The sequence below is a fragment of the Buteo buteo genome, chromosome 13 (genome assembly GCF_964188355.1).
Source record: "Buteo buteo chromosome 13, bButBut1.hap1.1, whole genome shotgun sequence".
NCBI lineage: Eukaryota > Metazoa > Chordata > Aves > Accipitriformes > Accipitridae > Buteo > Buteo buteo.
In genome coordinates this window covers 4,708,530-4,724,713 of record NC_134183.1, presented here as the reverse complement: position 1 = coordinate 4,724,713, position 16,184 = coordinate 4,708,530, and the positions used below count along the sequence as shown (strand labels likewise).

General features: G+C 39.1%; 1 protein-coding gene across 7 annotated transcripts in view; it reads right to left on the bottom strand.

Annotated features, from left to right (window-relative positions):
- The window catches only part of TEX2 (testis expressed 2), a 71,831-nt gene that overhangs the window by 17,918 nt on the left and 37,729 nt on the right, over positions 1–16,184 (bottom strand). For 6 of the 7 annotated variants that reach the window (XR_012652637.1, XM_075044327.1, XM_075044329.1 and 3 more), the window contains 4 exons: positions 12,042–13,696; positions 4,534–4,734; positions 2,625–2,961; positions 1,235–1,482 (listed from right to left, as the gene is read on the bottom strand). Coding sequence is in view for 6 of the 7 variants with exons in the window: in XM_075044327.1 (XP_074900428.1) it covers positions 1,235–1,482; positions 2,625–2,961; positions 4,534–4,734; positions 12,042–13,696 (2,441 nt within the window). In the remaining variant the exon portion in view is untranslated. Of the gene's footprint in view, positions 1–1,234; positions 1,483–2,624; positions 2,962–4,533; positions 4,735–12,041; positions 13,697–14,262; positions 14,306–16,184 lie in introns of those variants that run through there. The other variant, XM_075044331.1, reaches the window with a different exon arrangement.

The following is a 16,184-nucleotide window of genomic DNA, read 5'->3' as shown; positions in this document are numbered from 1 at the left end:
TTTATTAAGAGTGATTCAAATGCAGTCCAAAAGGCCAAAGGATTAGACAGAGCTATAGACATTGTTCACTATTACGCTGCTGTGTACTACACAATACTAACACATCAGCCATTTTGTGTTGCTTTAAAAGATATTTAAAAATAGAAATCATACAATCCATCCATCCATGCCTCACGTCTTTTTGAGCAAGGCTGTCCAAATCAAGCTGTAGTCTATATGAGACCCAATTCCATTTCTGCCCCTTAATCAACCCAAGCAGCAGGTATACTGCAGTAAAAACTGTCCCACTGTTGTCAAAGCCGCAGCCAGGGGGCTATCAGACACATACTAAAGGCAAATTCCTAACCCTATTCATGGCAACAGGGCCAAAACATCATTCTTGAGGAGAACAACTGAAGAGGTTAAGCACTTTCTGAAAGATTCAACAGAAAAACAGTTCCCAGGTCCAAGACAAAAAGCACTGCTTCATGGGGTTCAGAGTGCATGAGTGAAGCCAAATGTAGGGCTGAAAACAGAATTTATAGTGCAGTATCTGCACTGAAAAACTTCTATGAACAGTGTCCAACTAATACTTGTGTTATATGACAGTTCTGTCCCAATCAGGTGCTCAGATGCACTCAGGAATCATAGAAGGCCTTTAGCTCCCTACAAAGAGCAGAAAATAAAGATCAATTTTACTACCAAGTACTAAAAATTCCACTTAAATTGTTTCAACAAGCCAGGACCTCAAAAGTATGCTTTTACTCAATCTACTTTAGAATATACACAGAAAAAAGTAACTTTTTACTGCTATTGGGAAATGAGGTTTGTGGAGGGTTTGGTTGGGTTTTTTTTCCGTGTTTGATTTAATCTTAAGCATAAGTTCTTTTGGGACAAATGTTTTTTGGGACACACCTGTGCATTCCTAATGAAGAAAATGTACAGCCATATTGCCTTCAGCTGTACAATCTTTTAGGTACAAGACACTGCAAAAGCCAGAAAAAACACAGACGTTCTTGTGAAATAAGAAATCAAACTAAATCAATGAAAAACTTTTATGTTACATTAAGAAGAAACTGTGGTCAACAGGGAACTGGCAAGCCTGAAAACCCACACTGACTTCATAAAAAGTTTAGGGCCAACCTGTAGTTAAAATAATTAATTTTTCTTTCTACACAACTGATTTTTAAAGTAGTAGTTAACAAGATAAAATGTATCACCACCTCCGATACATCTTTTGGGAGAAAAGTATTACCTTTTTCACAGCTGTAGGGCTGCTATCTGCACTGAGGACTGGACTACCTGAAGGGCTTTTCTTTTCATGTGGAACACACTTTGCCATATAAATATTGTAGTCCAGAAGCATTTTCTGCCGCACATTGCCAGCCAGATCCTTGTGCTTCGGCTGGGATGCAATTTCTTCTGCACTTCCCTTGCTGCTGCTTCGGCTGTGTGTGAGAACTCCAGATTGACTATCAGTTCTACTGTGTGTTGGCAAGATCCCTAAATCAAAAGGAATAATATTTGTTTAACAGAACACTAATCAAACACTTAAAGGAACAAAATTAGCTTGCAGATTTAATTTATTATGAAAAAAGACCGTTCAGAGCAGTGCCTTCTCCTTTTGAAAAGTAAAAGTAAATTCCACCACTGTGTGCTTAGGTGGTCCTAAACCCAAATTAGTCAATATTTAGTATGATTCAGCACTCAGCAGTATGTGTGACTGGAAAACTCAGCTGATCAATAGCATATTTAAATATGGACACTCACATATGTACAACATATGGCAGAATTCCCAACAGCCCTGCTGGGGAATGCCTAAAATAAAAGTCAGGTGATTAAAATGTACCTATAGCTTTTTTTTTTTTTTTTTAATTATAGACTGTTATAATTAAAAGGACTGTCAAAAGCATGTAACTATTAGAATTTTAATTAGCCATTAATTTTGCATTTGCATTTTAAGAAGTTATGTGCCAGAAATAATGATGTTAACCAATTTTTAAAAAGCTTCTCAGAGAATAAAGACAGAAAAGCATGAGTCATTCAGATTTTAAATTATATCAGAGGATGGTTTAAATTAATATTTCAAACATTTGTTCAATACTGTAGACTAACATGTTCGTTAGTTCAGATATATATATTAGCACAGGACTTTTTATTTAAACAGAAAAATGTGTTTTCTTCTGACATTAACCCATGAGAAAGCTCTTTATTGTTTACAGGAAACTGGAGCAAAAGGAAGGATGGAGAATGAAGAATGGGTAATAAGAGGACTAGGTCTAATACTGCAAATGTGGACATCAGTTCTAACACGGCAGAGAAAAAAAAAAGAGATTGAACAATTCATCGTTACAAAAATTACAGGAGTTGTTACAGTCACTGAAAAATACTGTATTCACATAAAACAGTCTAAAAATAGTAAGACTAGTTGAGGGCATATAGCCAAGTATACAGCCAAGAGAGGAAAAGGCAGGGTGGGAAGGTGGGAATGAGAGGCCAAGATAAGGAGCAGAATAGTGTCTTTAGTGTTATTTGTCTGTAAAGATCACTATGGCTCCACAGTTGCTATAACTACCACTTTGAAAACATAACTTTGGTTTGTTTCTTTTAATAGACACTTTTACTAGAATACAAAATTTGAATACCTGGCTTGCTCCCACATAAACCGGACAGCTTCTTCGCTTCAGATTTCAGCTTGGATGCAAGAAGGAACCTTCTGAACCACTCCTCCTTCTCCCTACCTGTCCTTCCAAAGAGATAAAGCACTTGATCCTTTTGGCTAGTATACTTCGCTCCATCCTGAGGTTTCTTGGATTCTTCATTGTTCAAGTCCACTTTTTCAGCAGATAACTTTTCCTCTGCATTCTCTTTTTCAGTCTGGGCCTTAGCCATAAAGTCATCCTGTTTAGCGAGTTCAATGCAGATAGGGTACTTCTTATTCCAAATCCGTTTTCGTGCCAGACTCTTAGGAACTAGGGAAATCTGAATGATAGATGAAAGGGTTAAATTAACTTATTTTTCAATTGTCTCTTCTGCGTTTCTATACTCACATAAAGAACATAGGAATGCAAAAGATACAGATCCTACATTGTATCTGCTGGGTTTAACTGATTCTTAACTTACAGCTGGTTGATGTCCAGTCCATGCTATCACTACGTCTCTGGTGAGCCATAGCTTTGGAATTAAAACAAAGACCACTTAAGTAGCTTAGACTTATACAATCACATGGATTAGAAACTCGGTTTTCATTTAGAAGATCTTATTCTCAGACATATGCAGAAAAAATAGAAAAAACAAGAACCTTATTTCTGTGACCATGGGGTAGATAAGAATCCAAACTGAGTTTTGAACTCAACTTTTCAGACCCTCCTCATGAAATGGAGTGCTTGAAGTCGGCAATAGTCACATCAACATGTAAGAAGCAAGCTATAGAATTGATGTGCAGATATTTATATTCTAAATTCAGTATATTCAGAGAGAATTGAGACAATGCAAGCGATGAGACGAGTGACAAGGTTTAAAATTCTTATCTAGGGGCTGAACTTAACCAGTGTTCTCCAAAACCTGTGGGGAAATACCTTGGAGAATAGCCACCATTTGCTTATTACAGTCAGGGCACTTGGCACTTTTGTAACCAACTGGGGCTGGGTTGCGGGGGGAAAGTACTGGAAATTTTTCTAAGATACAATGGGGAACAATTGTGAGTCAAATGCTCTTGTAGCATGTGATAGCTTTGCTTGTCTTCATTATGGGAAAACAAATCTGCAACAGGCGGGAATCTAAGTTTTTGCTTTATCTTTTTCACCATCTTCCTTTAATGGAAAGCAGAGCTGACACCAAGAACCTTTCCCACACTGACTTGGGGAAACGAAGGGAGGTTTTCCTCACTGTCCCTCTCTCCCTCTAACTTCCACAGACAACTGAAGCATAGTTTCCTCCCACATCTGTACTGCCAAGGCCCTCTATTGATGCAGCACATTAAAAAAATCCATTCTTTTATTTTAATAATGAGATATTGATGTATTACTTAATACAATGCCAATAGAATCAACCTCACGTGGCAACTCTTCATAGATTTGAGGGAGGCAAATAACATGTAGGAAAACTGTCCCCACGTTATTCTTAACACACTCTTCCAACTGCAAAAATCCCTATCTCCTTCCCTAGACAGTGGGTACCAACAGCAAGTCATGTCTGTTCCAGCCACCTGCCTTGGGATAGAGACAACCACCACAGATTATGCATTTTGGTGTAAGCTTCAGAACAGTCACGCTGTAATCTAATGCATGGGGAATGATTCTCCAAACTCTCATGTGTTAAATTCTGCTCTGAACTGACAGAGGAAAATCATGCTTTTCCCTTACCATGTAAATATGTAATTTTTTCTAAATCCTGCTCAATCTTCCACCTCAGCACAGTCTTTTGCAAGTTAGTCACCGTAACAGTTTTGTTTACATAACGACAGAACATGAAACTAGACGAGTGGAAACATTTTCCAAAAAAAAGTTTCAAAGTATTCTTCGTTAAAATCAGATATAAGTATGGCACACTCACCTTGCTTTCTGTAAGTTCATAAATTTTCTGGCTGACATATGTGACTTCAGGCTTTGGCTCATTGTACACAGCCCTTCTAGAAATATTTTTATTGGGTTTTGAAAGTCGCAAAGCGCTTCCTTCGAGTCGCACATAAACAGAGTGAGTCAGTGTAGCATGGTATGTTTCTGGATCATAATTATAAATTTCATTCATCCATCCCTAGCAAAGAAAACGCTTGTTAACGGACTTTTAAACTGCTGGAAAGCCAAGTACAGCACATACATAAAAGTTTTAAATAATTATCCAAGCTTTTGCCAAAGTTATTTCACTTATGGCACAAATACAACAAAGCAGTAAATGCCCTAAATAAGATGGCACCAAACTGACAGCATGAGATGAGGACTGTATCCCAAGCACATAATTTGTTTTTTCTGACTAAATTATTTTGTATATGTAGCTCTCTCACCTCATCTTCATGAAACTTTGTGAGATCTGCAGGCAGAGGCTTGCTGGGAAAAGCCACAAGGCAGTCAGTAAGGGCATGTTGCAGAGCAGCCTGTCTGCTTAGAGCAAGTATGGACATTTTAATCACCAACAGTCAAGGCAAGACAAACAGTCTGCTTATAGACAGCACTGACATTTTAATCATCAACAATTAAGCACTGAGTGGAAGACCACAATGCAGTTTGTTTTAATGCACCATCACCATTTAAGATCATTTAACATGTTGTGTAACTTCCCAGTTACAACACCGGAGTCATACATATGGATTAAATTTCATTTGTTTCTGCGCAGTGAAAGAAACAGAAAACAAATGAACCAGCCCTGCTGTAACAAGCCTGTAAGTGCTGACTCTAACTATGGGGGTGATGTTACTCCTCTAACATCTGATTACAGAAAATGCAAGATGATAAATGGGGCAGAAGACAAGCCAGAATACTCATTCAAGGAGGACAAGTTTTCCTTCTCTTAACTTGCCATACAACATATTTTGATAATTACTTCTACCTGCACGTCAAAATATACTCAACATTCATTAATGTCAATAGAAAGTGAAGGAGATAGACTTAAACAGCCATACCCTAGAGCATAAAGTAAAATGGCATCTTTACAAATACCTAGGTGAGTATAGTAGCGGGGAGAGCATCCACTGCTGGGAAGAAGGGAGAGCTGAAGGAGCATCCCTAGCATTCTTCAAAACAGAAAAGTTGTAATTACCTTATGCAAAACATGCCCAAAATTACTGCAGCATTTTAACTTACTGAAGAAGTTTCCGCCCACACATAGAAATGTAAAATTTATTTTAATGCTCATTTACTTAAGTGCCATATAATTTCTCAAAGTAGACAGCACACTTTCTTAGGTGCCATAGTAACAGTGATATCTATGTTTTGCTTACTCTAACATCTAGCTCCATTTTCACTATAAACCCTGAAAAACCTAGATAAATTAGCATATCTTTTATGTTCAGGAAAGATTAAGTCATTCATCTAGGCTCAGCTCTAAAGCAGACTACCTCTTTTATTAACAGAAATACCTATACCAACACGTGGTCTTTGAAGAAGCTTTGTGTTTGGGTGTTTTTGCTTACACTGGGTTATATACAACTACCATATAGGAAATACAATGCATGAGGAAGAGTTTTTTATAAACCATCAAGGCTCTGCGCAGCAGGGTTGATGTATGTTTGAGCACATCCCATTTCCTTCCTAGAAATTAAGCCAAGACATCTTTGAGCAGACAGCAAATAATTTTCAGGCAGGAACTCCAGCTGGACTTACTGAAGCACAAGGACATCACGTGAGTTGCCTAAAGCCACTGTGAGCCATTCACTCTGTGCAGAACTGGAATATCCCATATGGCCCACAGATCTCCGGAGAGACTCCCACCTGCCCCCTGGATCAGATCTCCAAGCTATTTCTAGCTCAGACACTGAAGTCTGGAGCCTGCAGCCGGGCAAATGTACAGACAAAAATTTGCTGCCTCCAAAGTTTACTGCTGCCTTCTGCAAGGCAGTTCAGCCAAAGACGACAGAAGCTGGCACAAAGAGAAAGGGATACTTGGAAAGTGGATCTGTATATGAAACTTGGCCACACAAACCCCTTCTATAACTGTAATAAGCTATACTTCTATTTTCAGTAGGAGGGTTGGAAACCTCCAGGTACGTCTGGTACCCAAGAAGGAAGGTCAGAGTATACTTGAAGTTTCCTTAACATCCTGCTCGAGATGGAACCGGCTGGAGTTTTCTGATGCCAGCACTTGAGCTGAGCAGAGGGCATGTAGCAATGAAAACAAGGCGTGATTTACACATAATTCTCACAACAAATACACATATGTACCATAGTAAGAAGTAAAAATCCATGAACATAGCTCCAAAGATGAAAAGCTGAGAGTTGAGACATGAATACCTTGGGACACACATCGGATGCACAAACTTTGCTATACCTTCTCAGCAGCTATACGACTGTTATCCAACACTCTTAGAGTCATGTTTAATTTCATCCCTACAGCACACACCAAGATGCCACAGTCACATCTGTGATAAAAACATGCGAGGACCAGGCCAGGTTAAGTGACTTAACCAAGCCCAGTGAACAGGGTCTGAATTCACCCATATGTCATCCACTAGACCAGCAACTTTCCTATCACGTTTCTTCTGTAACAGTGCCAGTACCAGCCTTTCTGCCAGAAGATTTCCTTAATCTACACAACTAAACAGCACAGGCAAGGCCCTCTTGAAGATTGCCACCTTCTTCCCAGCAGAGCAAGACACACTGAATTTAAAGGGCAAAAATAAACAAAACAGAATCTCTGCTTCCTCAGTTTGTATATTCCCGCTTCTCTTTCAGCATTCAGGAGCCTTGGAAAGTCCCACCTGCTTTACTGATTCCCTACCATGCGCCCAGGCTTTCCACTTCAAACAAATGGATTAGCTCTATAATCTGCCAAACACACAATTCTCAAACCCTGTACTGCCGCCTCCCTCGCTCGCTCTATGTAACAAACCCAACTGAAGTGCAAACGCTGCTTCCCGTAGCACAACCATCAGGATATAAGCGACTGAAGAACCTGTCCAAGACTTTTAACGATGATTTTCAGCTGCCTAAGGTACTAAGCATTCAAAATCTAGAACAGATTTACCACCTAAACCAGCAGCCTACATAGCGATTTCTACACAGGGAAGAGATTGGCTGCTTCATGTATTTGAGGCATAGCCCAAAACCCAAAAGATACAGAAGTTCAAATTCAAATATGCGGGGTTTTATTTTCAGACAGCAACTAGCCAACAGTCAGGCTGAGAGAGATATTGCATTACTACAAACCCTCCTTGTATGTAAATGTTTAGATTCCTAATTTCTAAGGATGCACTGTTTCCTTTTTGCACTCAACTTTCAAGTTACTTTGTAACACAGAGAAACATTGCATGGCTGAGAGTGAAACGTTAGTACTTCACCAAATGATGATTCCTCACTCTATTAGTGAATCTGGAAGTGTGTGCCAGCTGCAGGAATTTTTTTCCCCCCATATAACTAACTGTTAAAGGGGAAACAACACCATCTGCCTTCTCACTTCAGCGATTTTCATTTTTGTAAATTGTTTCATCTAGCATAAAAACCATTTTTGAGAAGGTTATCCAAGAAACCCCCAAATTCATTCCAAAGTTCCTGCATTTTAAGGACAATTTTAGCAGAAATACCTCCACTCCTTTCTTTGCAAAAAGAAATTGGAACAAAAGATTCACAGCCTACGGAAACCGTTTTGCAATGCATCTGAACAGAGAAGTTGTGTTACCATAACGTGCTAGCAACAGCCAAATTTTCCCAACTACAGAAACAACAATGGGTTTCCTTGTGTAGGAGAGGAGTGACTGTATGATGGGTCTTTTTTGTACTAGCGAAGTTGTTAAAATAAGAAATTTAGTAATTCAGGGAGGACAATGACCATAGTCATATGCTACTCTGCAGCTGCTTGCCATTTACACTGATCCTGTGATCTCCATTTACAAAGGTCAGCAGTGGCTCTGAATTTACAGCTGAAATTAGGAGAAAGTGCCTCACCATCACGCTGGTAACTAACCTGAAAAAGTATCCGGTTAGAATATTGGGCAGCATGACTTTTATAGCAAAGGTCACAATTACTATTCAAAATCCCATACATGCACCAGCAGGATTTGGCCTGTTTGTTAGACAGCAGAGACTGAACTGGCTTTCAGAGTGCAGTACATCACCTCTGTCACAGCAGTGCTATCAACTATACCGGCCCTACAGGGAACACACCTGTCTATGGAACACAAGCATTTGCATAAAACAGGTTTAAAAGGCCCACGCCGGTTCCACCTGGAACTGCAAAAGATCCTTACAAAGGACCCTGAGGGCTGGGGGCACAGAGCAGGTCTGCAAGTTAAATAAAAATCATTACTTCTATGATATTTTCAAATATGTAAGTAAAAGAATCAACGAGTCAACTTCATAATACAAGCCCAAGTTTGGATTAAAACTGTCCCCAGAGTTTCTTAGTGATATTAACAGATTGATTAATATCCATTATCATTAAATGATACAATCAAATGCTCCAGCACTGAAATTCTTGAAAGACTGCTGATCACTCAATCACACTAATTGTATTAGTATCCCTCTCATTACCACTATTTTATAATAATTCAATAGTGTTTTGCTTGATAAATGAGGAAAAATGTAGTGCAGTTTTTTGAGCTTTTATTAACAGGGACTCTAAAGACACAAAAAAAGGTCTAAAGTGGGCAGAAGTAACCACCACCTTAACTGGGAAACACATTTGTCTGCCAGAGGCCACTATCAAACATGAAACCCCTTGGGTGATATTCAGGAACAGCATGCTGGTAAAAACCCTCCTCTTTCTGTACAGCTGTGACTCAAAAAGCTTCATTTTTCTAGCAGGCGCTGCCAACACAGTCTTCTCATGAAAGTTCTTTCTAATGGAAAAAGTAAATTCATCATTTCCATTTTAGTTGTTACTTAAAACCTTCTGTATCAGCCAGCACAACACAAGGGAATGCACACTTGAGAAAGTCAATAAGGAAGTTAGAAAAGACTAATACACTAACGAAGAAAAAAAAATGTGGGCAGAGAAAAAAAGGAAAAGTAAGGTAGAGAACTGAAGACTAAGTGAATAAGAAGATAAGAAATCATACACTGAAGATGCAGGGGGGTTGTGTGCATTTGGGGGGGGTGGGGGTGAGGTGGGAATGTTCTCCCTCCAATACCAAAGACATTTGAGTGAAATAAGTACAGAAATCTACAGAAGCACACACCAACAAGCACAACAGTATTTTATTTTTTCACATTGCAAAGGAACAATTTTGGGGGATTCAATATTAAGGTTCAGGTATTTCGGCAATTGCTATGGGGAATTTTCCACTAGTTCTTGAAACCAGGGAAATGCAAACTTCTCGGACAATATTTACATGGGGGAGAATGCACACATACTTGTACAAAAATAGCTTGACAGCAGTTTGGCAGAATCCCAACTCCTAGAGCCCCATAAAGGGATCTTACTCATAGCCTTTATCATAATAACATGAAAGCAGTCCAAGCCAGAATATAAGACCAACAAGTCCTGAAGAGAACATCTTTATGCAAGACCATAAAGTTTGATTTTACTATATTCACGTGAGTTTTGTTACAGATTAAATATTTAATCTTTTTTTTCAGAGGACCTAAACTGTACAGTGCTCATTTTGACAGAGGCAAACAGAAACTAGTTGTATGAGGGGGAAATAATAACATGCAATCTTCTAAATCACATTATATTATGTTCCACTACAATATGGGCACTGAGCTGGTTTTTAAACTCCTGAAGCATTAAAAAGCCCTTTTATAGGGCCTTACCTAATAAGGACAATTACTTTGTGTGTTAATGAGCGCAAGAAATACTTATCAGGTCATACAAAACAATGTACATTCATACAGACTTCTCTGCACAGTTCATTTCTTGCCTACAGCCATTCTCATAAAATGTATTTCCTGGATAAAAGCATTAAAATATAGTTTAAAGGTTCCTGAACAACACCTAACACCTCAAAGAGCCATCTTAACGTCAGCCAACAACAAGTATCAGGATCTTTACCAGCTTTCAAGTATCAAGCCAAATTTATACGAAGGGTCTCAGCACCCAATTAACAAGGACAGAATTTAAAGTTTGTCAAGATTTGTACATGTAAGCAGCAGGTAAATCATTTGGGTAGACAGGATTGTTCAGTCTGCATTCACAACAGCAAATAAAGACCACAACTCATAACATTCAAGAAAAACAGGGAACACCAAGGTAGCATCAGGGCTGGGCATGCAATCACTGCCTGTATCCAGCAAAAGTTGGGTTTTATACCCCATTTCTCTAACTTTTCAGTTACCTAAAGATACATGAGATTAGCTATCAATACACTATAGATGCTACAGCATATAACCAATACTGCATGAATTTAAATTCATGCAACCTTTGTGTTGTTATACAACTGGAGATGCACCTTCAGAAAGCTCAGGATGGATTTAATATTTACACAAATACAAGAAAGCATTCACAAATACTCTTGATAAGCAAGTGATATCAAGTGAAGGTTGTACCACTATCATTCTGAAATGCTTCTGTTGCACATCAGAAACTAGTAGATGCTTTATTGTTCAGAAGTGGGAAAATATTATTTTAATTCATCACAGATGGAGATTAGGAGAGGCAGGATAGGGGCAAGGAAGAAGCACAAAGCCACTGAAGTAACTGACTGGTTGTACGGATCACAATTGGACAGACAGCAATGTGCCAGGCATACAAAGCGACAGCAACTTGCAGTATCCGAACAAGAAGTGGAGATAGGGAAGGGCAAAGACGAGGAAGGATAAATTTTCTAAGAGCTTGATTTAAACCCAGCTCTCAGGCACACGTTTTACTGAACTGTAATCCATATTATACGGTACAATATTCAAGATAGCAGCACACAGAACCACAGACATCATAACCTACGAGTATGTCCCTTTCATCACTCATTCCTTCTCCCATTCTATTTAGCTTACGTTTAAGGAGAATCCATATGCTCTCCAACTATCTATGCTTTACTTGAACACAACACTTTTGAATCTGCTTAGACTGAACAGACAAGACAGACAAATTACTGCCTAGACAGTAAAATACCCCAGAAACAAAATATATCTCACAAGATGCAGCTTCAAGCACAAATGCTATTTTACACACTGAACTCTGACACTACTTGCTCTCAGTAGTTCAGCTGGATCATTTCAAATCCATCAGCAAAACTATTTGCCCTTTTACTTTTGAAGCAATTCTGGTTTTCTACTAATCCTTAAGGACACTGAAGTCTTACATATTCTTGGGTACTAAACCATTTGTGCCCCTGCCAAAGCCACCTGACCCTAAAACAATACTCTATTTACAAATGGGGATAATTCAGCTCATTTACACCTTCAGAATAAATCTAGTTTACTACTTCTACCCAAAATAATGCACACAGACACACTCACAAAGTGCCATGACCTCACCTTCAATATTTCAGGTTCTTTGATGTCTAGAGCTCCTGTATTCCATTGCTTTGTCATACTTCTATGCAATTTGAGATATTCAGGAGTACGTGGAGTAAGAAGCCAAATCACACAGACAGCTATCATAAATCCAACAGCCATTCCAAATAAGAGTCCACTTAAGTAGCCAGGGAGAGGGATAATAAAGTAAGCATAGACCAACAGTGTTAAGAAGTATAAAGTTTTCACTGGTATTTTAGGCTCTTGCACATATGGATTATTTTCATCTTCACTACTGAGCATAGTACCGTCTTCCTCAGTCACCTCTGGATTGAGCAAAGTTTCGGTAGGTTTATCAGGTTTGCTTTCATCCTCTAGCAAGGAAAAGTCTTCAGAATACAGTTCACAAAACTCCTCATCCTCTCTGCTTGCTAGTGCAGACAATGAACATTTTTCAAGTACAAGTGAAGTTTTCGAACTCACGTCCTTTGTGCTTGCAGACTGAGAGCTTTTGGTCTCTGTCTCTTTTGCATGTTCCTCAGCCACTTTTGACTGATCGTTCTTATTCAGGTTAGAGTCACTTCCATAGAAGTCCCCTTCAGAATCACATTCTTCTTCCTTAATGCTGTAGTTGTTATTGCTTTCCAAATGGCCATTCAAACTGGAAAGGTTTGAGAGTTCTGAAGCACTTGAAGATAAGGCTTTGGGCCTGTGGCTACTACTTTCATCACCCATTATTTTACTGAGCAGCTGAAAAGGCTCATAGATTACTTCAGAAAGGCGTCTTTTAGTATCTTCGATTTTAGCCTCCATTTCAGGTACTTTAAAAAAGGAACGAGTGTCAGAGGGAGATGTTAATGGAGATGAGGGGGCAGTTTTAGAATCACCACCTGTAGCTCGAGGCTGAGTGAACTGTTTGAACAGATGCAAGTTCAGTTTTGAGTCAGGTGGCCTGTAAGACACAGCTTCAGATTCTTGTTTAGAAGTGTCTGTAGACAGAGATTTCACTAAGGTTTTCATTAACTGTCTATGTCGCATTGGTGGGGTGGGTTCTTTTGGTTCCACATCTGTTGAAAGGGACTTGACTAAACCCTTAAAAGGTTTTGAACTAGAAACTGTGGATGATCCACTAGAGCAGACAACTGATCTGGAAGGGGATGAGGATGGGGAAGACGACAGGCTGGATTTCTGTTCCACAGGTGGTGGTGCACCTGATAAGCTAACTGTATGACAGGAGTGTGATGATGGAGACAGGACTAGTGGCACTGCACTGAATACTTGGGATGTGGAAGGAGAATCCAACAGCTTTACAGTCTCTGCAGTTGGCAGAACTGCAGGTGATGAGGACAGTAGTGATGCAGAGTCGGCCACGTTAAGCGAGGTAGCTGGACCAGAAAAATCATGGCCGGTATGCTCAAAGCAGAGGTCTTCCTTGGCTTCAAGTGCTGTTACAATGCTTTGGTCATCTAGTTCCTCATCAAAAAATTCCTTAAACTCCTCTTCCTCCTCTTCTTCCTCCTTCCCAAATGCAGAGAAATGAATAGTGATGGTTTCTCTGGAGACAGATCGTTGGACCTGCACTTTTGGTGCTGACTGCTTTGAGGACATTTCACCAGTTTTCTCTGCATGGCTACTGTTCTGACTTGTCATTGCAGGTCCCAGAGATGTGTCAGAGTCTGTGAAGAAAATTTAATACTATGTTAAATGCATTTTTTTCCCCCTTTAAACATCCTTATTTTCAAGTGTTAAGCCAAACACAAGAGACAGGTTATGCACAACAGGTCAGTCAAAAATTTAAACACTCTGGACATTCTTCATCTCACTGGATTTAAAGCTGTCTAGTCAAATCAGGGACTGTTGCTAAAGAAATTGACTGTAGATTTTTTTCATTGCAAAAAACATACCTATATTTTAGTTAATATCCCCCTCACACCTGCTTAACTACCTCATTCTTAGTATCATTGAGTGTAAGAACAGATTCAAAGACAGACAAGGAGAAAAACATGCTTAGGACACTTGGCAATCATGGATAGGAATAGAGAGCATTATCAGACCCTCTCAGATGATCTTGAAGGAAGAGTCTGACACAATTTTAGGTAGGAAAAAAACCAAAACCCACATAAAAAACAACAAGCAGAAGATATTTATGTTCAAAATTACAGATCTAGGTTACTGTTTGCTAGTTAATATAGCACATAGCACAAAATGGCAATATTAAGAAGTGCCATGCTGTTAAAATTACCTTCGAATGTTCTGAAATTATAGTTCATCTCTGATGCACCACCTTCCTATTTTCCCCATTAGATGCACTTCTGAGTTCCAGAAGCCCCATCCCACCCCAGCACACTGAAATTCTTCACTCCCAACTCTCAGTTCCTTCTACATATAGTAATTAATGCTTTCCATCTCCTTTAAGCAAAGCAAATTTGAAAGTCAAAGCAAGGTCAGAAATATGTAAAAGTCTTCATGTGTGGGACAGCACCTTTTCTTGTATACCTATTTGTACCGGTCTATAGGAAGTAGAGTTTTAAATTGTATTTTATCATGTGTGTTATCATGGTTTATGGTTGGACTCAATGACCTTAAGGGTCTTTTCCAACCTAAATGATTCTATGATTCTATGTAGTCTTTGTCTTTCCAGATTTTGCAAGCTATGGAAAAATGATCAGGATACACAATAGTCCAATAATTGCAAGCAAAACAAAGCCGAATTGGACAGAACTTAATTTTAAAAGTTATCCTCCTGAATTCAGGACTAGACACCCTTTACAAATGTATTTTAGCAGAACCCCAGTACAGCAAGATGAAGAAGCTTCAAACCCTTCAATAATGGACAGTCTCAAACTAACTGTTGTCAAAAAAGCATAAAAGTCAGACTTCTGCAGATACAGCACGTTTGAGATCTATCTCAGATAACATATATACCCAGAGAATTTATTACTGCTAGCAGCTTTACTGTAAGAATGTTTACACTTCAGTAGAGGCAACTATTCTTCTCACTGATAAAGCAATAGCACTTTTTGAAAATACTGATCTCTGATCACATCAGTGCACATAGGCTGCTTATGCGATAGATACACTAACATACATGCCTTTTACATCAATTATATCTACATGTTATTTCAAGCATTTTATTGACCCATGAAAGTGGACTTAGCATATATTTACATGGAGAAGAAATACCACACATTTAAACCAAGGCACTGGTGACTGTACACAAAGATGGATCAGGCATTACAAGATTAGCTCTGCCTTCCTGGCTGTGAGGCAGCACTTCATCTTCATTGTCACGGCAGCAAGTTTACCACTTCGGTAACTGAATTATTTTTCAGAAGCTGTTAAAATGCTGTAATCAAACTGTCAAGGTGAATTAATGAGAGGCCTTTGCTGACGTTTAAAGAGCAGTTCAGAAGAATGATTATATGGTGGTGAAGAAATGTGCACTTCACAAACAGTTGTGATATCAGATTGTACTATCCAGGAAGCCAGTGCCACCTGTTTGCCATCATCTTTCTACTAAAGGTTGCAGCCCTTTACACTTGCTAATGGAGCTGTTCATGTAAACATTTTTTAACCTGTCAGTAAAATAAGTTGGGTTCAACATTTTACAACAGCAGATCTCTGCTATCCAGTTTACCCAGTAATGTTGGAACAGAAGTGAATATCTGTCCACAACTTCCTACTCACTATAACTGTCCATTTTATGGCTCCTAAATTGTTGACTAGTTTATTCCTTGCTTCTTCTAGTGTTCGTGTCCTTGCCAGTCAGATCGTACAGAAGGAGCTGGACTCTATCCTGTTTCATGCAAAGCCTCCAGAAATTTTAAGTTCAGTTTTCAGTCCCAGTTCTGCTGTATACATCAGGGAGCCAGTTTGGGTTCAAAGAACCAAAAGAAGCTTTCAGAACCTGGTGACGCTTTCACTCGATATCTAACCATTTTTCTGACAAACTGCTTAAGAATCAAAATTCTGCCTCAAGATTAGGTTCTGGCTTCAGCTTTTATCATGGAACTGCTTTCTTTTGTCCTCCCCAAAATCCATCTCACATATCAAAGTCTAAGTATTAAATGGAGAACTTGCTTTCAGTGACAGAGGTATAATCTCCAGCTCACTTACGACTCAGCAGATTGTCACCTTTCCTGCCACATCTCTGGGTCAAGTAGT